This window comes from Equus caballus, chromosome 22 (genome assembly GCF_041296265.1).
Source record: "Equus caballus isolate H_3958 breed thoroughbred chromosome 22, TB-T2T, whole genome shotgun sequence".
Classification (NCBI taxonomy): Eukaryota; Metazoa; Chordata; class Mammalia; order Perissodactyla; family Equidae; genus Equus; species Equus caballus.
Window position 1 is genome coordinate 38,047,976 of NC_091705.1, and position 23,078 is coordinate 38,071,053.

The 23,078-nt window shown below is 58.4% G+C and overlaps 1 protein-coding gene across 3 annotated transcripts in view; it reads right to left on the bottom strand.

Annotated features, from left to right (window-relative positions):
• Window positions 1-3,102: 3,102 nt before the first annotated feature.
• The window catches only part of PREX1 (phosphatidylinositol-3,4,5-trisphosphate dependent Rac exchange factor 1), a 182,200-nt gene continuing 162,224 nt past the window's right edge, over window positions 3,103-23,078 (bottom strand). For all 3 annotated transcript variants that reach the window (XM_023626697.2, XM_023626698.2, XM_070246866.1), the window contains exons 26-40: window positions 22,411-22,617; window positions 20,984-21,072; window positions 19,654-19,736; window positions 19,412-19,502; window positions 17,506-17,634; window positions 15,942-15,983; window positions 14,687-14,907; window positions 12,007-12,106; window positions 9,798-9,941; window positions 9,584-9,698; window positions 8,028-8,094; window positions 6,833-7,005; window positions 5,647-5,749; window positions 5,258-5,325; window positions 3,103-3,800 (exon numbers count right to left, since the gene is read on the bottom strand). In XM_023626697.2, the coding sequence (XP_023482465.1) occupies window positions 3,758-3,800; window positions 5,258-5,325; window positions 5,647-5,749; window positions 6,833-7,005; window positions 8,028-8,094; window positions 9,584-9,698; window positions 9,798-9,941; window positions 12,007-12,106; window positions 14,687-14,907; window positions 15,942-15,983; window positions 17,506-17,634; window positions 19,412-19,502; window positions 19,654-19,736; window positions 20,984-21,072; window positions 22,411-22,617 (1,675 nt within the window). In that variant the 3' untranslated portion in view covers window positions 3,103-3,757. The remainder of the gene's footprint in view (window positions 3,801-5,257; window positions 5,326-5,646; window positions 5,750-6,832; window positions 7,006-8,027; window positions 8,095-9,583; window positions 9,699-9,797; window positions 9,942-12,006; window positions 12,107-14,686; window positions 14,908-15,941; window positions 15,984-17,505; window positions 17,635-19,411; window positions 19,503-19,653; window positions 19,737-20,983; window positions 21,073-22,410; window positions 22,618-23,078) is intronic.

Here is a 23,078-nt window from a genome sequence, read left to right on the forward strand (position 1 = left end):
AATTCAGATAAAATCCTAAGGTGGCCAACTCTCCCCATCCCCACTTTGGCTTCCCGAGTGGCCCTTGACACCATCCACGCCAAGGGACCCTGTCCAACTCAGCTCCACTGGACAGCTGAAGAAACTGAGGACGGGGGGCATTCGGACGCCTGGATCCAGCTGTTGTCCTGGGGAGCTGAGAAACGCAAGTTCAAGAGACTCATCAGCCCACGTGGGTTTAGCCCACGCCTGAGGCTCCACTGGCTGGCACAGGGACTCCTGGTCCCCAGGTCCTCCCTTGGCCAGAATCGCCACAGCGACTCCAGAGCTGACAATCTGGACCGTTCAGAGGCTGGCGCTGGCCAAGCTTGCCCGGGCCAGGCCATCCTGGAGCCTAGTGGGTCAGGGAAAGGAGTATGCCAGGCCAGGTGGGGCTGCGGGGAGCTGCCGACCCCAGAGGCAGTGGCCACTCCTCAGCTCCAGCCGACACACGGCCAGGCGCGACGTGGGCCAGCGGGACCAGAGCTTCTGAATTTTCCAGAGAAACCAAAACTCAGAATCTGGAAGCGAAATCTGCTGGTCCTTAAGTATGAGCGTCTAATTTGAAATTATAAAAAACTCTCTATCGGGAAAAATAAAAACAAAACCCACGTCTATTTCCAAGTTTCAGCCGGTGCAAGGGCCGGCTGTTTGAGACCTCTTGTCTCCCACAATAAAACGCCCCCTCGCTCTGAGCAAGGGGCCCTTCGCGCTCCATTGTGCACCGTGAGAAAGGCCTTCCGAGGAGGCAGGCCCAGGCTCTCAGCCCCAGTTTGCAGACGCAGCCGTCGCTGGGCAGCAATGTAACTTGCTCCAGGCCACAGAAACCCCGCTCCTCAGCTCCAAACCACAGCTGCCCCGTCTATCACTACAAGAGAACTCACTTTGCTCACTGGAGGCCCCCAGGGTGCTGCTTCCTACAACAGAGAGTGCCCGAAGGCAGGCATCAAATCCTCCCTATTGACCCCAAATACAGACGGAGGGGACAGCTCTCCCCTTAGAGCGACTTTCCCAGGATGCAGACACTGGCCCCAGATAATTCCCGAGAAGCAGAGCACCACTGTGCCCGAATCCCCCAGGACTCACTCTCGTCTATTACTGCACTGAGCCTTGGAAACCCGTGATAGAGACACGAGCTCCCTCTCTGGGAGGGACCCGATCTGGGCCTTGAGAGAATGACCTCTGGGACAGGTTTGTTTGGAAGGAGAAGAGATTAGAAGAGAATGGGCTCTGGTCTGAAATGGCAGGACGGGGTGGGGGCATCCTGGCTCAGGGGGGTCCCAAGCGTGGTCGTGACAATGGGAGGGTCTTCAAGAGGACTGCACCCAAGGGAGCCGTTCCTAGATGTCAGTGTTTTCCAACTGCGGGAAAGGAGAAGAAAGGAAGGAGGGAAGGGGGAGAGGAAGGGAGGGACCGGGAGGGAGATGGAAGGAGGGAGGCAGGCCTAGGACCGGTCTAGCAAAACAAGTCTGCAGGTCGAATTCTGTGGAGGCAATGAGATTCTCTGGCTGGGCAGAGGCAGCCAGGCAGCTTCCTAACAGTGGCCCGGGCCCGGGCAGTGAGAACCAGCTCACGGCCTAGACCTAGACTGACTGGCCCAGGGGTGCAGGCGCTGTGGCTACGCAGGCAGCTGTTGTGACTGGCCCACTTGCAGCCAGCATGGATTCTGATGGGCCGGAAAGTAGCCCGGCCCGACCACATGCTGATAACTGGAGCTCCCACCCGGATCCCAGATGCTAGACCCCGAGAGGCCTTGCAGGTTAAGGCGGAGGGCAGCTCAGTGGCGACGCTTGGACCTACCCTGACCCCTGGGCACATGGAAGACCAGGAACCCTGGCCCGACACCCCGGAGGAGACGAGGAATGCCTGGAAACAGTCTCGTTTTTCCACCACCGCAGTGAGATGGGAGCTCCGAATGCAAAATAAAGGCAAAATACAATAGCAGACGCCCCCGTGCAATCTCGGGTAGTCCTCAGAGCTCCCCTGTGAGGGAAAATGCATACAGCCCCCACTGAGGAAGAAACTGGGACTCGGAGTGGTGGCGTCACGGAGCAGGGGTCTCGGGCTCAAGGCCCCTGACGGTACAGATGGGAACCGTTCACCTGCGGCTTCAAAGCTCAGGCTGGTTCCACCCGGGATGCTGGCCACACCACCCACACCAGCAGGGTCAGCCCCAAAGGAACCCACCACAGGTCAGGACCTTTGTATTATAAACTGACTTTTAATAATAAAAAAATCTATCATGAATTTAATGGGAAGATCTGTACATTTTAAAGTAAACCAGTGCAGCTGCCCTCGCCTTCAGGGGCCCCTCTCCATTTCTTGCCACGGGGTCCTCATCAGCGTCGCCTGTGTCCAGCAACAAGCCCACTCTTGCAATCCAGTGCATGGTGGCGAGAGAGAGGGCAGTCCCTGGGGGCCCGGGCAGCCAGGATTCTGATGGGGCTTCAAGACACAGGGGCAGGGGAAACTTCCCCCCGACCGCGCCCACCGGCCCTTCTGCCTCAGCCATGACATTTCCCTGCTGGCACATGGGGCTAGAGGGGACAAACTGCCCAGGGGGTCTCCACAGGGGTCCCTGGGCTCAGAAGATGAGCAGGTCAGCTTCCTGTCCCAAATGCCCTGGCTCTGTGCTACCATCAAAAAAATAAATTACTGAAACCATCCCCATGTATTGCGGTGGCCCTACCTGCAGGACAGCCACTGTGTGCGAGAGCATCTCAGGCGGGTGGTTCAACCCCCTCCAGCCCCAAACCCCTGCGGCCAGTCATTCCAGGAGGGCAGGCAATTCATTCTAACGCTGACCCGGGGGTGGAGAGCAGAGGGCGGCCAGGAAAGGCTCAGAGCCGAGGCCTGTGAGCGACACTTTAGGACCCTAACATTCAAAAAGATGAAATGTTGACATTTTTTGAATTTTCAATAATTTAGTTTTTTTTTTCTTTTCTTTTTTTTTAGTAGAACTGGGAAAAGTTGTGACTACTACCTTACATTGGTCCCCTGTTAGACGATATACCTTTCTTTGAAATAATCTCACAACCTGGAGGAAAAAACTCAGACAACACCAACAACATAAAAACCTCAAAGTTCAAAAAACCGTAGAGATTTTACACCATATAAATAAAGTCGGAGCAAATCTCGTGCCCAGGGCTGATGGCTCAAGTCCCCACGGTGGGGACGTGGAGGCTGGGCAGCTTTCGAGCGTCCTCTGGGGAACAGGTGCCGTGCCCTGTCCGTCTGTCTTTCCCGGCAGAGGCCCAGCTTTCCCGAGTCCACCAAGCAGGTTAGTACAGGGTTAGGGGTGAATCTGGAAGCTAAAAGGACGACGAGACGTGTGTCGCCTGGAATGTGGACTTCGAAGGAAACCAAGGGTTTCAAAAGTGCAGGTTGAGCCATCTCGAGGGAGCCGAGTCCGAGGGCCTCCAGCTACAGCGCCTGTGACTTCTGTGTCCCGGGGACTTGCAGGCAGGAGCCCAGGCCCCGGCTGCCCCCATCAGTTCTGCGGGTCCCCAGCACCCCTCGGGCTTCCGGCAGAAGGGTGGAGAAGGCACCGGCCCCAGGCCGATCAGCCAGCTCATCCGAGAGTGGGGGCACCGTTTGTCCTCGTAGGAGGTGATGGAGGAGGCTGGGCAGATCCCCGAGCAGGCGGGAGCAGAGGCCCCGGGCCAGCTCTGGAGAAGGCCATGTGGCCCCGTGTTCTCCCAAGTCCTGGCCCCGAGGACGCAGCCGAGCCCCGTGCATCTCAGAGGTCTCCGTCCACCGGGGGTTGGCAGAGGCGATAGAGCCTAGTGGATGGAGGCGAAGAGGATGAGGAGCGGCCGGGCGGCCAGGGCCGATTGTTATTACTCTATCAACTCTTCATGGAACACATAATCCACACCCAGAAAACAAAACTCAACAGGGATTAAAAAACAGAGTGAAAAACATTTATGCTGCCCATACTTCCCCCAGCCATCCAGGCCCCTACCCACAGGCACGCCCTGCTCCCTCCAGACGGACGAGGGGTTTACAGACACAGCCGTGTCTGCGTGTGTGCGCCCGTGTGTTAGGACGTGTACATGTTACACGTTAGGACGCTGCACGTTTACACGTGTGGGGGGTGTGCACATCTTTCCACACTAACGGTGGTAAACTAGACACGGTGCTCCATCCCTTGAGTTTTCGCACTGCATCCTTCCTGAGGGCCTCGCCCTGCACACACGGGGAGCTGCCTTTTCTTAACGTCTGCACCCAAGACTCTGAGCTCCATCTTCCAGTAAGCAGGAGCCACTAACGGGTTTCAAGCAGGACAGACAGATCTGCTGTGGGGAAATGACAGCAGGGGACCAGACAGGAGGCTCCTGTGGTGACAGGGGCAAGATAGAAGCAAGGCAGCACAGTGGGTTGAGCTCAGCTCCTAGGTCCAGCCTGCCTAGGTTAAGAATCCCAGCTCTGCCATTTACTAGCTGTGTGACCTCTGACAAGATATCTAACCTCTCTGTGCCTTAGTGTCCTTATCTGCCAAATGGCAGTAATAACAGTATCTTACTCACAGGCTGATGTTTGGAATAAATGAGTAAAGGGACTGGAATGGTGCCTGGAGCAGGGTAATTAACATACAAAAATGTTGCAAAGAAATGAGGGCTGAAAGCACAAAACCTGGTGAAACAGCAAGATCTGAATGCGAGTTACTGCACTGCACCAACGCCACTTCCCGGTTGTGACAATGTCCTGCGGTTATGTGAGACATTACACTGGGGGGTTGAGTGAAGGACCCACGGGGACTCTCTGTACTATTTCTGCAACTTCTTGTGAGTCAAACTATTTCAAAATAAAAAGTTATTTACAAATCGTGGGCAGATGCTGACAGCTAATGGCACAGTGGGGATGGGGAGAGAGGCCGGAATAAAAAGAGTTACTACTGGGAAAGGGGTGGCATAGAGCGCCAAGAGGCGGTCTGAAATCCACGTGCAGAGACAATGGGGTCGTAAGGACAGGAAGGTGGCAGAGAAGCGGGGGTCACACCCAATCATTGCCCAGGGCTCTCTTTGGCGGCCCTGTCTCATCTTCCCAGCCGAAGCGGGAGCTCCTCTGGGGGTAACAGACTGAGTGGTATTGGTTACTCCTCAAAGAGGGGCCCCATAATGAGGGGTGAAGCCCCCTCTGAACAGCAGGGGGGCTGCCTGGGGTGAGGCCAGCAGTTTGACGTGAAGACCCTTCTGGGAAGGAGGAGACAGGAGAGAGGGAAGGGACAGCCACTCACCGTGGTGCGCCCTGAGGCATCTGATCCTTGACTCGGAGGTTTTTGGCCAGAATCTCTACCCTGGGGCCCTGGGCAGAAAGAACCATGAGGCCCGGACCTGCCTCTTCAGAGTTCAGGGCCCTTGAGGACACGTGCGGGTGGGGTGGGAATGGGGTGGGGTGAGGGCAGTAATGGGAGGCCCCAGAAGCTGACATCCTGGCCCCCTCCAGATGGGGAGAAGTCCAAGTCGGGAGCTGATGACCACCCAGTCCCCAGACGGCCCCTCCTCCCACCCCAGCTGAGAGCGCACCAAGCCTGGACCCACAACGCCCAGGCGCCCCCAGCCCAGCACGGCCCATGACACCTGGGCGCCCGCAGCCCAGCAGGGCCCTGGGGAGGAGCCAGCTCACCTGCTTCCGCATGATGTCCGTGGCCTGCATGATGCACTTGGGCAGCAGCCCGTGGCTCCGTGCCAGGATGGCCGCCTGCTCCAGGGAGACGCTGAGGGTGCTCCTGCGGGGAGGGGCAGGGGACGTGGTTAGACGGGGCAGCCTCCTGTCCCATGGTGGCCTCGAGACCCCAGACACCTGGAAACGCAGCGCACTTGACCATCACGGCCCAGCAGACCCTTGGCCTCCGTCCTACTCTCTCCCCAAGCGAGCTCTGCCTCAGGGCCGAGAACCAGCTTCCCCATCCGGTGGACACAATTACACCGCAACCCTCACGGTACATTAACCTCTGCAGGTCCCAGTTCCCTTCACCACGAGGCATGGGCAATCGCGGTGCACCACTGACAGCTGGACCAGGTTGGGCAGCCTGCACCGTGCAGGATGTTCAGCAGCATCCCTGGCTCTACCACCAGATGCCGGGAGCACCTCCCTACCCCAGCTGTGACGACCCACAAGGTCTCCAAACACTGCCAAGTGTCCCCTGGGGGCAAAATCGCCCTCGGCTGAGAACCCCTGGAACAGGCCCATGGCACCAGCCGGCCGCGAGGAAACACGTTAATGCACGTGGAACATCAACAATGGGGCTTGGTGCACAGTGAGCGCTCTCAACCCCTACTGAGCGCCCGCTGTGTGCCAGGCACTGCTCCGCCAGGAATAAATGAGACAGCAAAGGACATGGGACGTGGGACCTGATGAGGGCGGACGAGGAAAACAGAGTAGGGGAGGGTCTGGGGTGGGGAGAGAGTGCAATGGGGGGTCAGGGAAGGCCTCTCAGAGAAGGTGACATCCATGCCCTGGGATGGGACGAAGGACAGAGGTGGGAGAGTGTCCAGTGAGGCCAGTTTGGCCTCAATAAAGACGAGTGATCATTACTGTTAAGGCTGAATGAATGTTCAAGCACAATCATGACGCACAGGCTCTCCACACGAACCACCGAGCGAGGGAACCAGGAAGTTGCACGGCCCTCCTGGGACCACGTGCTCCTGTGGCCCATTTCACAGATAAACTGAGGTCAGAGAGGACCAGGGCCTGGTCTGGACTCAACATGCAGTGGAAGAACCAGGATTCAAACTCAGCCTCCCGCCCCCTGTCCTGGGCCCCCAGTCGGCCCCCTGCCCGCCCCCACTCAGAGGTCCCGGCCGCTCACCTCTGCATGCCCGTGCCGCACATGGCGATCTGGCAAGCCCCCAGGCGGTAGCAGAGCTCGGAGGAGACGGGGATGAGGCCGGCGCCCAGGCTCGCACCAGCGCCAGGTTTGGGGTGGACGAGGGACTTCATGAGGCGGCAGAGCTCGTCCAGGGCGTTGATGGGGCGTATCAGCTGCGGGACACACACACACCCGCACAGTTGGAGGAGGCCCCCACCCGGCCTTCCTCCCTGTCATCGCCCTCCAGCCCAGCTCTGTTCCTGCAGCTGTCCTCCAGGCTCGCCTCACCAGGGGGCACAGCCCCATCAACCTCCCCCGAACCCTGCTCAAGCACTATCTGGGGCTCCCCACTGCCCCACAAGCTGGCGTTCAGGGTTCACGAAACATCCCAGGCCTAATCTTCCAGTCTCATTCTCTTCACCTGCCCAAGTGCGCCCACAACTACGCCTGAAGGAAGTGCCCTCTCCCGTCCTCTCCAGACGGCTGCCCCTCCCTAGAAGGGCCTTCCTTTCCGCCCCTCGCCCCCTGACCGATCGCTTCGTGCGGGCACAAAACGGTGGTTCACCAGTTCTTTCTGTGCCACCTTCATTCTGCCAGACTATGAACTCCCAGAGGCCGTGCCCACCACCTCTCTCGGAGCCCCCAGCCCCAGTCCTGAGGCCGGGACCCCAAAACCACTGCCAAATTTGAGGCCTGGGAAGAGCATGAAAGGCCTGGAGCACGGTAGGAGGCACGAGCCCTCGGGAAGCAACCGTGACATGCGGGCCCTGGACAGCGGGTCTTTCCATCTCTCGAGAAAAGCTAGAAGCCTCCATTTTACAGGAAATCTTTTTTTTTTTTTAAATATTGGCCACAAATTGAAAACAAACAAGAAAAACACTGCGTGGTCACATCTGGTGTGGGGCTCCAGCCTCAGAGAAATGCTTTGATAAACCAGGCTGACGAGCGAGGCACAGGTGAGTGGTGCCAGGGAAAATAAATCATCTGAGGAATTCCAGGGCAGGCGGGGACGAAGCTGGAATTCCGAGAATGGGGAGGGAGCCATCCCAGGGGACCTCCTGGAGGAGGGGCTGCAGAAGCCTTGTCTGTCAGGACTGTGACCGGGGGCCACCCTGGGCCCTGCCTGCTGAGTCTTGACCTGAGAGCCCCCAGTCCTGGCTAAGCTCCAGAGAGGGCGAGGGACACGGGAGGCAACCTGGTCTATCTTCACCACCGTGGTGCTGGCATCCGTGGGCAGGTTGGACCGTTCCAGGTAGAAGGCCCTGAGAGAGAAAGGCGGGGTGAGTGGAGGTGGGGTGGGGTGGGAGGGGGCATCACGGCCACAGTCCTCCCAGCCCACCCGCCAATTCCGCAGGCCCTCTGTCCTCTGACACGGAAAGACGTCCCTGAGCGCCCCACACAGCCCTGCACCCACAGCCACCGGCTCCTCCAACAGCTGCGGGAGAGTAAGAAGGGGCTCCGGGCCCCTCAAGCGCCACCTTGCCCTGCCGCCGTCTGTCCAGGTCCGCACCCGAGGCCCCACTCCGTCCCGTGTCCTGCTCTCTCCCCTCCGCTCACGGCTCTCTGTCTCCCGGCTCACTTCATCTCCCCTCCAGAGCAGGACTGGGCCCGCGCTCTCTCTCTAAAGGGCCAAACCGTAAACACTGCAGGCCGTGAACCAGGCAGCCTCTGTCGAGACGCTACTCAGACGCTACTCAGCTCTGTGGTCCTCACACAAAAGCAGCAGAGAAGAAGGAAGGTGGCTGCGTGTCAACACAACTTTACTGACAAAAGGGGGTGGGCCAGACCCAGCTGCCTAGCATCCAGCTCCACGAAGAACAGGCTTTGCTGCTCAGTGCTGACCCCCAAGCAGCCCCCGGAGCAGAGCCTGGCCCACAGAGGCCTGGTTACCACGGCCCCGTGAGGACGGCCGGGAGGAAGGAGCACAGAGGCAGTATCTTAAACAGCCACCAAACGGCAGGCATCCATCAATCCAAAGAGATGTCAGTTTTAACGACAAGGCTGGGTGATTCCCTGAACGAACGAAGGGCAGCATAGTTCTCCCGTTTCCAAACGGCACAGCTGGGTCCCAAGGGGGCGACGCCCCTACCCACACCCGAAACCCCAGTTTCCTAGTTCTCAGCTCCCTTTCCATGGAGGGAGGAAGGAGGAGGGAGGGGAGGAGGAGGAGGGAGGGGAGGAGGAGGGAGGTGAGGGGGAGGGGGGAGGGGGAGGGGGGAGGGGCTGGTGAGGGCGGCGGCAGTGGGAGCTGCTTCCCTGGGGGCCCAAGGCTTCCTCCTGGCGATGCGGCCCCTGCTCACCCCTTCGCTCTGGGGGGGGGTCTCTTCTGAGCAGGGGCGGGGGGCACACCCCTTACTCACAGCCTCGAGAATCCCAGGGCCCCCCGTCTGGGCTCCCACCCCCCAGAGAACAAAACAGGCAGTTCCTCTCAGCTGGACGGACCTGCTTAGAAGCCCAGTAGACCCAGCCCACAGCGCAGCCCAGCCACTGTCAGCTGTGCGCCCTGGAGCAGGCTGGGTATGCTCCCTGGGCCTCAGTTTCCTCATCTGTAAAGTGGGTGAGAAGGGCCGACAGCGACTGTCGTGAGAATCTGACGAGCTGGCATGGGCGGAGGGCCTGGCACACAGTAGGTGTCCCAGAAGGGGCGTTCTACCCACTTCCACACGGGGCCTGCCTGGCGCCTTACACACTCACGCCCACTCCCCGTGGCAGCGTCCAGAACCTGCCCCCCCCAACAGCCCATGCGGACACCTGAGCTTGCGGTAATACTGCTGGACCTTCTCCAGGGACTGGGCGTTGATCTCCTGCTGCAAATCCTCCGCGGCCTGGCTGCCCGGAGGCGGCGGCCCCTCCACGTTCTCCAGAGCTGGGAAGGAAGGAAGGAGAGGGAGGGCGGGCGGTTGGTCCCGGGCGTGCAGGGCGCCTCGGCCATCCGGGTGGGCCCCGCTCAGCCCCTGGGGCTCACCTTTCGTGAAGAGCACGGTGTGCAGCCTCAGGCTGGCCCCGTTCTCCAGGCGCGAGGGCAGCTTGGAGAAGTGGTAGCTGTCGAGGTAGAAGACGATCCTCAGCGCCTGCCGGCTGCCCTCGATGTGGTAGAAGACGTTGGTGTCTGCAGGAGGACATGGCAGGGCAGGCGGCTCACCACCGAGGCCGGCGGGAGGGGCTGGGGGGGGCCTCCCACCGACCTCTGCTGTGCGTCCTGGGGCCTCCGGTTCTCCCCACCCCAGGGTGCAGGCTCCATCTCCTTGTACCTCACGGGCTGCATCCTGAGACTCCCACATCCTCCCACCCTCTCGGGGTGGCCTCTGACGGCCCCGCCCCCACCCTCGGAGAAGCAGCCCCTGACCTCCCTTTTCAGCCCCTCCACAGGTCCCAGTTTCCACTGCTTAATCCTGGGACCTGACACTGGTCCTGCCCAGCTGGGAAGTCGTCCCTATTTGTCTTCAGGGCCTCACCAGTGCTCCCTGTACCCCTCGCCTGGTCGCCAGGGCCTCCAGCTGGCAAAAGCTGGGCTCAAACAGGACCTGCCTCTTATTTACACCCATAGGAAAAAGCTTCTGGCAGAGGCGGCACAGACACCCCATCCTGTACCCACGGCAGACATCACTAATCGATCACTGGTTCTCCCTGAGCCCAACTCAGCTTACAGACAGGCAGCCACTGCCGACCAATTCTAATCAGGACCTGAAACGAAACTCGCTCTCTGTCTGGAAAGTCTGCACATTCTCCGTGGGGTGATATCGCCCCCACGGAGATGAAAATTGGCTTTTGGAGGGAGGGCAAAATAAAACTTACTCTTTTTATGCATGAAGCACAGATATACATATAGTACGTAAACAGATATATAGAATTTCCGTGGATTCAAATTTCATGGGGGTGTGGCAATTAGAAAAAAATTGTCTAAATAGGCTCATTACGGAATGATGATAAACAGAAGCTGAGAAACACTGGTCTAGCCTGAGTGGAGTGGTCTCACACTGGTGGGCTCCAGAACCAGCTGGAGGGCTAGTGAACACAGACTTCTGGGCGCTGCTTCCAGAGTTTCCGATTCAGTAGGTCTGCGGCGGGGCCCGAGAATTCGCCTAACGAGCTCCCAGGCGCTGCTGGTCCAAGGACCACACTCAGAGAACCCCACCTCTGCCCCGGGCCCAGTGGTTCTCAGTCCCGGCCGTACATCAAAGTCACCTGAGAAGCTTTCCTAGAATCCCACCGCCCAGGATCCACCCTACAGACTGAATCCAAAGCATGAGGGCTGGGGCTGGGGCTGGGGTGTCAGTCTCTTTGAAAATCTCCCTGGATGATCCCAGTGCAGCGGGGACTGAGACCCACTGGGCTGGACTGTGAGCTCCAGGAGGGCAGGAACCATGGCTGTATTTCTCTCCACTGCAGCCCCAGAACCGAAAACTGTGCCTGATCCATATCATGTGCTCATAATTACGGAGGGATGGGCGGGTGGATGGGTGAGTAAGTGGATGAGTGGATGAGTGGATGGGTGGGTGGGTGGATGGGTGGATGGTGGATGGGTGGGTAAGTGGGTGGAAGGATGGGAGAGAGGAAGAAGAAAGGAAGGAAGAAACTTAATTATGGTATAAGCCCTTTAAAAATCTTTACAAGGGGCCAGCCTGGTGGTGTAGTGGTTAAGTTCATGTGCTCCACTTCGGCGGCCCAGGGTTCACGGGTTTGGATCCCAGGCATGGGCCTACACACTGCTCATCAGGCCATGCTATGGCAGCATCCCACATATAAAGAGAAAGAAGATGGGCATAGATGTTAGCTCAGGGACAATCTTCCTCAAGCAAAAAGAGAAGACTGGCAACAGATGTTAGTTCAGGGCCAATCCTCCTCAAAAAGAAAAAACGGTCTTTACAAGTCTTCACCCCAAAGAAGGACGTCTCCAGACTGGACTTGTAGTAAGAGCTGGATACTGGTTATTCTCTTTTAAGAGCTGTTGGAGACAGGCTGGGTTTGCACAAAAGGAAACCCTTCTCTTTCCACGTGTGCCCCAAGGTTCAACTTCGGGATTCACGTTGGGGGCATGAGGTTTGACAATGCTGGCTTCTGGGTCAACCCTGGGCAGCTGGCCTGGTGGCAGGCGGAGGGACAGGGTGACCCCAAGGCAGTCCCTTCCCCCCAGAACTCCGACTCTCACAGCGGAGGTGAGAAGAAACACTCACTGGCCACGTAGTTCTCGTCCAGCTGCTTGAAGGAGAAGGTGACGTTGTCCAGCTCCGACAGGGTCACCCAGATGTCCTCTAGCATGGTCCGTTCCTCCTTCTGCAGGAGGAAGATAGGATGGAGGAGTCTCAGTCTGCAACCCCACCCTGGGGTTTCACCCCGAGATGCCGCGATTCAACGCCAGGCAATGCCCCGGGCTGAGGCCGACTGGGCCTGAGGTCCCAGGCTGGGCTCTCCAGGCTGGACGCGAAATCGCGCTTGCTCTGTGGCTTGACCTGTCCCTCCCACGGTCAGAACCTGTCTCGGCTCTCATGGGCCGGGTGGCGCTCGTACCTGGACCACCCCACCAATCCAGCTTCACCATTTCAAACCTAACACACCCAACAGAAGTCTCCGTCTTCCCCTCCGCCTCCTCCAGGAGCCCAGCCAGGCGAAGGGCCCCAGCACCCACAGCTGCCCACGCCCCAGGCCGTGGGGACTTCGCAGCCTCTCCCCTCACCCCATAAACAGTCCATCACTGAGTCCTGACGGGTCGGCCCCCAAAACACTCCCCAGTTGCCCCCGCCTCTCCACCGTCTTCTCTGCCCCCACGTGAGACGCCGGCGGCTCTGCAGAACGCATGAGCCTCTTCAGATGCCCCCTGCCGCCCTCTACCCCGAACAAGGGGCCTCAGGATAAAACCGAGATGCTGAGAAAACAGGCAGCCTTGGGGTTACCAGGCCAAGTCAGGCTCCCGGGGCCCCCGTGACTACAAGTTAGTTTTTAAAAACCCAAACTGAATTATGTTACTCATCTGCCTCAAACTCTCTGAACCCTCCCTCTGCTCCCAGAATAAAGTCCCAGGCCGTGCAGATGTGGCCCCAGTGACCTCATGCCCCGACCCTCCTGGCCTGCTCCGCTCCGGCCACAACAGCCTCTGTTCAGGGCCTTTGCACATGCTGTTCCCTCTGGCCAGCACACTCTTCCTCACACCGCTCACCCAGCTGGCTGTCTTGAACCTCAGGCCTCAGCTCAAACGTCACCTCCTCAGAGAGGCTGTCTCTGACCACTTAATCCAAAAAGTTGAATCTCCTTCTAAAGCTGCTACATGATTCTCCTTTTCCGTCTCTCCTCCCTCCTCCATCCTTCCTTCTTCCCAATCTGCTTCCCCTAACTGGAAAGGGGGCTTGGGCCCGGCACCTCGTGGTGACTGGTGCGTCAATGCGCTGGGCCCTGGTGTCCCCATCTGAGAAGAGGAAAGTCAGGGCCGCGGGTGACACCGTCCAGAAACCAACCGACCAGGAACCAAGCCGGGGGGGGGGGGGGGGGGGGGGGGGGGGGGGGGGGGGGGTCTCCTGCCAGGCAGGCACCTGTGCCCACCAGCAGCCAGCAGAGGGCGCCGTAGGCCACGCCTTCCTCACCACCAGCGCCTGCTGCCCCCAGCCCGGCCGGGAAAACATCTGGGAGACTGGGGGGCTCAGGGCTGCCAAGGAGGGGGCTCAGTTGGGGCACTCGGGCTGGGGAGCAGACAGCCCAGAGCGAGTGCTGCTGCAGGCGGCACAGCCGGGGGTGTCGGCTCTAGGCACCAGCACCCCAAATGCTGAGTCCTTGGCTCTGCCTCCCTGGATGGCAGAGGGACCCGCCCGGACTCTGAGCCCTGAGGGCAGCCAGGGGTGGGAAGGGCAGCGAGGCGCTTCTGGGCCTGGAGTCAGACGCCCAGGGTCACACCGGCTCGGGGGCCTCAGTGGGCGCGCCCCTCAGATGTGGCAGAAGGGCCACGCCGGGGGCCACTGCAAGGATTCCCCATGATGCTATTTGCCCCAAGGAAGTTCACCGGATTGTTAGGAAAGCCGCTGCCCGGCCTCCCAGCCCCGCCTTTGCCCCTCCAGGGCCTCCCCGCCCAGCAGCAGGGGTGATTCTTCACGTGCCAAAGTCAGACCCTGTCCCTCCTCTGCTCAAAATCTTCCCATGGCTCCCACACGCCAGAGCAATGGCCGAGTCCCCAACAGCCTGCACGGCCCCTGAGCCCAGCTGATTCTTGGGACTCACCTTCCCGCCCTCCGCTGGCTCATCTGCTGTCGTTTCTCAACACTGCGCGAGACCTCCTGCCTCAGGGCCTTGGCACCTGCCATTCTCTCTGATGGAAGGTTCCTCCCTGATATCCTCATGGCTCATTCCCTCCCCTCCTTCGGTTCTCAGGCCAGATGTCACCTCAGTGAGGCCTTTCTCAGCCACCTTATCGAAACTTTCAACTGCCGCCACCCCAGGCCTTCCTGTCCCCTTCCCTGCTTGATCTTTCTCCTTAGCCTTTATCACCACATACGAGGGTTCCTCAACCTCCGCACTAGTGACACTTGGGGCCAGATGATTCTCTGTGAGGGGGGCATCCTGTCGCACTGAGGATATTCAGCGGCATCCCTGGCCTCCACACAGTACACTCCAACAGTACCTCTGTTGTCACGGTGTCAAGTGTCCCCTAGAGGGTAAGACTGCCCGGGTTAGAACCCCCAGTCTATACCACTTATTCTGTTACCTGTTTATGTCTGCCCCCCACCACTAGGACAGAAGATCCCCGAGTACAAGGACTCTGTCTTGTTCCCTGCTGGCTCCCCAGCGTCTGTGACAGGGGCACGCAGCAGGTGCTCCATAAACAGCCCGCGGGAGCCCACGGGAGCCCTCTGCCTGCGCCCCCCCACTCACCGCGGTGGCCGGCGAGAGCAGCGACTGGCAGTGCAGCAGGACACCGGTGGCCGCCACCTGCTCCAGCCACTTGCGGCTGGCGTCCCGGCTGCTCTCCTCGTACTCGCCGTTGTTGTTGTAGCGGTAGCTGAGGGCTGCCAGCAGCTGCTCAGAGAAGGTGCACACGGCGGCCACCAGGGCCTGGCAGAAGATGGCGTCCCTCCGCAGCTGCAGCTCGGTGTCTGGAGGCGGGAGGGCAGGAGAGCTCACTGGGCGGTGCTCCTGCGCATCAGCAGGCCCGCGCCCCACGGCCCGGGCCAGGACCAACACCCCCACCACCCATCAGGGCCAACTTGCCAAAAATTAACGAATCCCAGCCATGAAAAGACAACTCCCCAAAATCAATTCTCCAAAAGGAGCCGACTCGCTGAAAAACTCAATTCTCTCAATGACCCATCTGCCTACACAAAATACCCACTTGTGGTTTTCCTGAGGCGATTCCCAAAACCCTCGGCCTCAGCTGTCTCTCCATTTGTCAGGGGGATTGTCAGCCTTGACTCAGAGTGACAATGACGCCAAGCATTTCTGCCAAGCTCCATGCTTTACGGAACGCAATGTACCATTCTCTCTATTTCTGACAAGTCCGCTTCTTCCTGCCCTCCCCACCCCCCACTCCTTGCTCACAGTGTGGTTTGCAGAACTGAGCAATTTCGGGCGATTGGTCACTCACGGTCCCAGTGTTCTGGAAGGGATTATTTTCGATGACTGGCTCTGGCCAATCGGTTTTTGGGGACCAATTCTGACCTAGATCCTATTTTAGCTGAGAATTTCTGGGAAGAAGGGAGGGGCGGAGAACGCCTCCAAGCTCCCCCAGGCCTGCTCAGCCCTCCCCTCCCTGTCATCTGCCGAGTAGGACGTCCCCAGGCTGCGCTGAGGGCGGGACCGGCAAAGAGCCTCTCTCATCCTCGGTCCTCTATCCCGCGTCCTCGACAAGATCTGCCCAGGCTGGGAGGGAGCGAGACAGGGCTTCTGGCTCCAGGGCCCTGAGCCTTGTCCCCTGGACAAGAGGATGAAATGAGGTCTAGGCAGTTCTTGGAGCTGCTGGAGGCCAAATGATACCCTCGCCCCGTGCAGGCCCTCATGACCACGGGAATGTCAACCAGCAGAAGAGGTCGTGCCCGGGCTACAGTTATGAGCACCCCCAGCCAGGAGGGCTGCTCCCGAATACACCTGCGTGTGTGCAAATCCCAGCCAGCTGCCGCTTCAAAGTGCTCACCTGTGCACTTCAGCAAGGCCAGGAGCAGCTGGTTCTTCCCATCTGGAAGGAGAGGGGCAGAGAAAGGGGATGGGTGGGGGGAGCCGGCAGAGGTGCGAGCAGAGCCAGGCCCCTCCCCGCAGCACCTGGCGCTGAAGCTCTGGGCACGGACGGCTGTGCTGAAGGAGCTGTGCGTGAATGGCGGGTGGACTCCAGAAACCGCCGGACATCCAGGGGACAGAACTCCAGCTATCAGCTGCATCCGTGTACACAGACCCATCCATCGGCCCCTCAACGCCTGGGCCAAGCCCCCAGCCCATGCCTCATGCACACGTGTGGGCACACACTTACACATGTGCATACACACAGGTGTACACTGAGACCCACACACACTCACACGTGTGCTCGGGTACCCAGGCACATCTTACGCAGCCACAGCCCTGCGCACACGCAGACAAAGCTCAGACCTTCCAGACACCGGCCTCGTGTCCCCGTCTCTCCTTCAAAAGAGGCTTTTGGGCCCAGGAGAGGCTTAAAAGAAAACCCAGGAAGGCCTTTAGATTTGGCCTCCTGACACACTTTCTGTCCTGCAGAGGCACCGAGATGCGGGCTGGGTGTGGCAGTAACAACAGTGGCCGCAGCGGCGTACACCCACGAGGACTGACGGGGTGCCAGGCGCTGTGCTCAGTGCTGGATTTGTACAGACTCACAACACACAGGAGGAGCCCATCTTACACAGGAAGAAACTGAGGCACAGAGTAGTCGAGCAACTTGCCAAGACCACACGGCCAATACACGGGAGAGTTGGGGTGTGAGCATGGGCGACCTGGCCACAGAGTCCGTGCTCTTAACCAATCACAGTTTTGGGAAACAGGACAGCTCAGGGCCAGCACGGACAGCCAACTCAGAGGCTGCCGTTCCTGAGAAAACGGCCCTGAGCCCGGCACCTCCTGCTGTCCTGGTCAACTGTCTCCCTGGCCTGGATCCTTCAAATCAGGAGTGCCAGACTCAGATGCCGCCAAGGGCCGGGCAGGCAATGAAGAGGTGTGAAGCCACCTCGAGGCCGCAAGGGTGCTGGGGACGGTGGCGAGCTGGAAGGCACCCTCCACCTCGTCTCCGCCAGGCCTGTTACTGCCAGATCTTCTGATTGCTCAAGAGCAGCCAGGAATCTGAGATCTCAGATTACAAACGCTGGCAGTGGATTCACGTTTTTTTAACGCTCTAGCATCGGGACCTACTTGTGGGCCCAAGCCTGACTAGAGGACCCCCAGCTCATGACCGTGACAATAAATAAAGGAAATGAAGCAAATCCACGATTCAGAGGCTGCAAAGGAACAGGTTCAGCCTTCCCAGCTTCTGACTACAGGGAAGGCCCAGGCCCCTGGTCAGCAGTTCTCTGACCAAGTGAGGACAGTGCCGGGGCCCCGCCAGGGCGGGACACTCAGCTGAGAGAGGGCACTCACTCTTCACGTCCTCCCTGGGCATGGAGAGACGGAGCGTGGAGACGGACCCACTCTTGATCCTCCCGTGTTAACAGCCGAAGGCCACACCAACCCCTCATCACGTCCTGCCCTGCCCGACCAACCTTCCACGTATCTCTGGATGTCGTCCACCAGGGTCTTGATGGAGCTGGGGAGGTTCCAGGGGTCCTCCTGGATGCTGATCTGGATCAAGTTCCGGCCACGGACTGTACACTCTTCTTTCTGTTTGAACTCTGGGGCAGGAAAGGGACATGAGGGCAGGAAAGGGACGGAGGTGGCATAAAGGCTCTGGAGAATGGTGGCATAAAGGCGTATGTCCCATCACCAGATTCCAAAGCTCAGAATCCTAGATCAAGGATGCTGGCAGGAGTCTTGGGGACTACCTCATCCACAGAGGGCAGATATATGGTAAGTGTGCTACTGATTCCTACTATCACACCCATGGCAGACATCACCAATCAATCTCAGCACCCTTCTTGTTAGTCTGAGGCTGTGACTCCTCACAGCTGCAACCAACCCAGTGCAGACATCACAAGTCAATCACTGCATTCTTTTCTTCTAAACTTGGACACAGTCACACAAGGATTCTCAGGTACCACCTGCTCAGAGCCACAACCAGCCCAGCTGGCACGTGACTTACAACCTAGTCTAACCTTTCCCCTATACAGAGGACGAAGCCCAGGCACAGAGTGGGAAACTGGCTTGACTAAACCACACAGCTGGGTAGTGACTGAGCTGGGACTCGAACCAGGCCCCAGTGGGGCCATGCAAAGGCCAGGCAGACCCAGGCCCTTGTTCTTTTGGCCTCTTCCCTGCTACGAGTTCCCAGGTTTCTGACCTATGTGTGGTCTTGGTTCCTCCGGGTTTGACGTTTCTGCTTTTTAAGGTCCATCCCTGGGAGAGAGGACCCTGAGACAGCAGGAGGGGCAGCTGAGCCAGGGCGCCCTGACTCCTTGCTGCTTCCTACACTTACTGAGGAGCAACTGCCTCTTTCTTTTCCTCTCTCCTGCACCCAACTGGGAGCTTCGGGAGGTTAGGGGCAGTACGGCACACATTTCAGGGTCCCCAGTGCCCAGCACAAGGCCTGGCACAAGCTGGGTCTTGGGAATTACTCACTGGATGGATGGATGGGCGGGTAGGTGGGTGGGTAGAAGGACGGGTGGGTGGGCAGGTGAGTAGATGGGTGGATAGGTAGGTGGGTAAATGGGTGGGGAGAAGGGTGGGTGGAAGGACACAAATACCAATTCTTTTTCTCTCAATCACTTCAAGAAGAAAGTCTCAATTTGGTGCTGGCAAGTCCCTAAGACTTCTTTAACTCACTGATCCCTCTGATGAACAAAGAACAGAGAACTCAGGACCTGACTCCAGTACAATGACATTTTTTGTTGTTTCCTTTAGATTTATCATTATAGTCATTGTTATTTCATGGCATGTTATATTCATTTTCCATATATAGGGAATTTAACAAGTTCCTTTCAAAACAATTTTTTAAAGGGAGACACTTTTTCAAGAAAGTTATGTCAATAATACAGGCAACAAAAGAATATGGTTAAAAAAATGTAGAGATGTAGGCAGATTCTGTGAATATGGCTAAAATGAGGACGGGGGGATGTGGGTGTCTGAGGTTTGACAACTGTGCCCCATCCCTCCGCTCGAGTCACAAATGGGCAGACGGAGCCCAGAGAGGCTCAGGGACCAGCCCAGGGGTCCACGAACTTCTGAAAAGAGCCAGAAGTGGAGCGCTCTGCAGGGCACGTGGCCTCTGTCACTTATTCTTTCTTTCTTTGTTTTGTGTTTACAACTCCTTGATAAACGAGAAACGACGACATCCTTCTCAGCTGGGCATGGACTGAGCTGGCTGACCCTGGATGAGCTCACAGCCACTGGGCCGGCGAGGGGCACAGGCCACAGCGTGCCCCGGTGTCTGGCCCACGTCCCCCCTTGCAGGCTGTCTCCTTGCTGGGTGCCAGATGCCATTCCCAGCCCCGCCTGGGGCTCTTCTCTGCTCACCTTGCAAGCTGTGGTCCATGGGGAAATGCTTGGTCTCTTCGAAAGCCCTGCTCATGACAGGCCCCTTGAGGAGCATGTGGATGGAGTCCACCTGGGCAGCAGGAAGCTCTCGGTTAGTGTGACCCTCCAGGTTCCAAGGACCCACGACGTGCAGCCCCTGCCCGGGCTCCTGGCTTATAGGCTCTCACCAGGGGTGACGGGAGGAACCCACAGTCAGGCCAGCAGTGGGACAAAGGTCCTACCTGGTTAAAGAGATGCTCCAGGCAGCCGTGGAGCTTGTCCTGCTTGTCTGACGGGATCCGCATGTCGCAGGGCAGCTCGTCCCCTGGCAGGAGGAGGAAGCCGCAGCCATCAACCCCTCCCACCCTGTCTCACACCCGCCCAACCTCTTTCCCAAGAACGCAGCTGCAGCGCTCCGAAACCCACAGGGATTGGGAGTCTGACAGACCCGGGTCCTGGCTGTGGGACACTGGGCAAATCACTTAACCTCTCTGAGCCCCAGTTCATCATCTGCAAAACGGGCAACAGGAACCAAAACCTCACACAGTTGTAGGTCATTGCCATTATCTCCACTCTGCGAATGAGGAGACCAAGAGCCAGAGAGGGACCCAGAGCCCCAGTCTCCTGACTCGGCCCCGCCGCTTCCTTGAATCAGCTGCCACATGTACGTCCTTCCTAACACCTCCCCGGGACGGTTTCTGCGGCTAAATATCCTGTGTGAGGAAGTGTTGAAAGTCCAGCAATATCTTTGATTTTACTCAAGCTTCTCTTAAACTGAAGTACAATTAAAATTAAATTTTTATGCACAGACATCGTCTGAAAGATGCACACGGCAGCAGCGACTGTGGGCGCCTGGGGACCGAGGGCAGGAGGGCTTGTCACCGGCCCCCCCGCCGCCACCGCCCCGCGTGACTTTTGAATTATGAACCACGGGGATGGATGACCTACTCACAGAATCAAAGATTTAAAGGCTGGAACCTTGCAACTAAAATTAAAACTAACTTCAGTCTTTCAGCAAAAGTTGCAAGTACAGTATAACCTAATCCATAAAGCAGGATTTATGTCTGTCCATCCAGCCCCACGTCCATCTGCGTAGAAACAGTGTGCTCACCAATGACCCCTGAATATGATCGTGGTCATTTCTGGGGGAGACAATGAGATTCTGACTGATTTTTCATGTATTTCTTTTGAACTTTTCTGTGTCGTGTGAATTTTTGGTTTGAGCTTGTCATCTCTGTGGGAACCATGAGGTCACCCTACTTTAGTGGCATCAAAACACACATCAGCATCTGTCACTGCATCCTGCATGTTTTCATCTGCCCCATGTCTGTGACATTCATGGAGAATGTCAGCTTCACGAGGGCCGGGACCTCTGTCTCTTCATTCGCTGCTGTGGTCCCCGCACACGACAGTGAATATTTGCTGAGTGCATGTGAGAGGAAATACACTATACACCACCCAAAGTAACGCACGATATATGCTGCACGATGAGTAAATTATGATGAAATAAAAGTGAACAAAACAGCCTCACTGGGGGCCACGCTCTCCATGAGCAGCAGCCGCGACACTCACCAGACCCCATCTCGTCGCTGCCCAGGTAGGAGCTGTTGCTTCTCACGCTGGTGTAGGACAGCACGGAGTCCCGGTTACTGTTACACTCGCTGCAAAGGGGCACAGGGGAAGGGAAGTCACCCTCCAGCTCACATCCTCCAGTCCTGGCATCTAGAACCCAGTTTCTGAAGTGTGGACAAACCCCTGGCCCCCCAGTGGATAGCCAGCGCAGAGAGGCTGCTGCAGGCTGACCCCCAGTGCCAGAGATGGGGACGGCTGTCCGGGTTGGGGGTCCCATCTGATGGTGGGGAACACTCCTGGGCTCCAGCACAGAAACACAGCAAGAAGAGGACAGCGAGCCTTTTTCACTCCAGTGTAACTTGAGTCACTCCTCTCGTGGGACAGCCTTGTCCCTGGACACGGCTGCACATGCCACCCTCACCCACACGGCCGTGTTCTATCCCCCCGGCCTGGCTGGAACCCGCAGGGGACAGGACTGTGTTTGTGCAGCGTGCCCCAGGAGCTCAGGGGGCAGAGGAGCAAAACCACAATCCTGAAATTCTCCCCTTCGCCTTAGGACAATTAAAGGAAAAGACGGAGGGCCCCAAGTGTAAGAATGGCAACCCAGGGAGATGGAGAAAGCCTGGAGTGTGGACACAAGGTGCCAGGAACACACAGCGCCCAGCGGCCAGGGCATCAGAAATGCAACCCAAACGATCCTTGGAGCCAAGGACAGGAACACCGGGAGGACAGGCGCAGGCCTCCCTGCTGAATTCCATGAGTTCTGCATTTTGCCAACAAACAGATGAAGTGCCCTCGAAGATCCCACTTTACCCCTGGGGTCCAACGCTGTCCCCATCCTTCCCCCGGGACCAGGGCGCCGATCTATGCAAGGAATCCGCTGGCCCACCGTCCGGCTGTTACGGGAAATTGAGTCTTCAGTCTGTTTAACCCACTAATTACGGCTTCACCAATCTTGTCGTAATTAACTTAATCAGTAGAAAAACAATGCAGACCCTCTCAGAGTCAGGAGGAGAAAAATTATCTTCCTCCTTGGATCAGTAAAAATACTGTTTGTTGCAGAAAAGTTAGTTTCTTAACGTCGAGTTTTAAAACACACCTCACGCAGATCTTGACTGTTTCTGCGACCACGTGCGGTCGACTTGCACGGAGGGGAGACGAAGCAGAACGGACGGATGGCGTCCACAGGGGACAGGCCCTGACTCGTGAGCCCCGGGGCCGGGGGCCGAAGGGGGCCTCTGGGACATGCTCCGGGGGCTCGGAGCCCCCAGGACCACACGGCCCAGCAACAGTGCCCCATCCCACTGCTCCCTGGGAACTGGCCTGCTGACCCTGGCTTTCCCGGGGGTCAGTGGCCTCAACTGTCACACTGGCCATCCCCGTCAGACCCCACTCCCCACCCTGGCTGCCCGCAGGGCCGCCCGCACCTGTAGGAGTCGCGGTAGCTCATGGTGTCGTGCCCCGAGTCCTCCTGGTCCTCCTCCGACACCTTGAAGCACACCTTCTTGCTGCCGCCGTGCTCGGTCCTGTCCATCTCGCTCTCTTCACTGACCAGCGGGGGCGAAGAGGCCTCCTCGGCTGAGGGCAGATCGCAAGACCCGCCCGACGTGGGCTCCGTGATGGTGGACAGGAGCCTGTGGGAAGCAAAGACTTGGGACCGTAAGGCCCAGGCCTGTGGCTTCACTCGCCCTCCTGGAGGCCCCAGGCAAGGCCCAGACCTCGGGCCACACCTTTGACCCCAAGCAGAGGGAGCCAGCAAATGCCGTGTCCCTTCCCTGACAATCCCACCGGCGACCCTGGGGCTGCGCATCCGTGTCCCCCTACGGGGTGTGAGGCACGGAGGGGCATCATTCACAGCCCCGCGGTGCGAGGCCCCAGAGCACAGGAGGGATGGGGACCATCGGGAGAGGCCCGGAAAGCAGATCTCAGCGCTGGGGCCGCACGGCCTCAGCACAACTACTGGACCCCGCCGCTGCCGGGTGAATGCACAGTAGACATCCGTGACAAACGGGCACAGCCGTGTGCCAACGACACTTCAACAAAACAAAAACCAGGTGGCAGGCTGCACTGGCCCACAGGCCCCAGCTCATCAGTT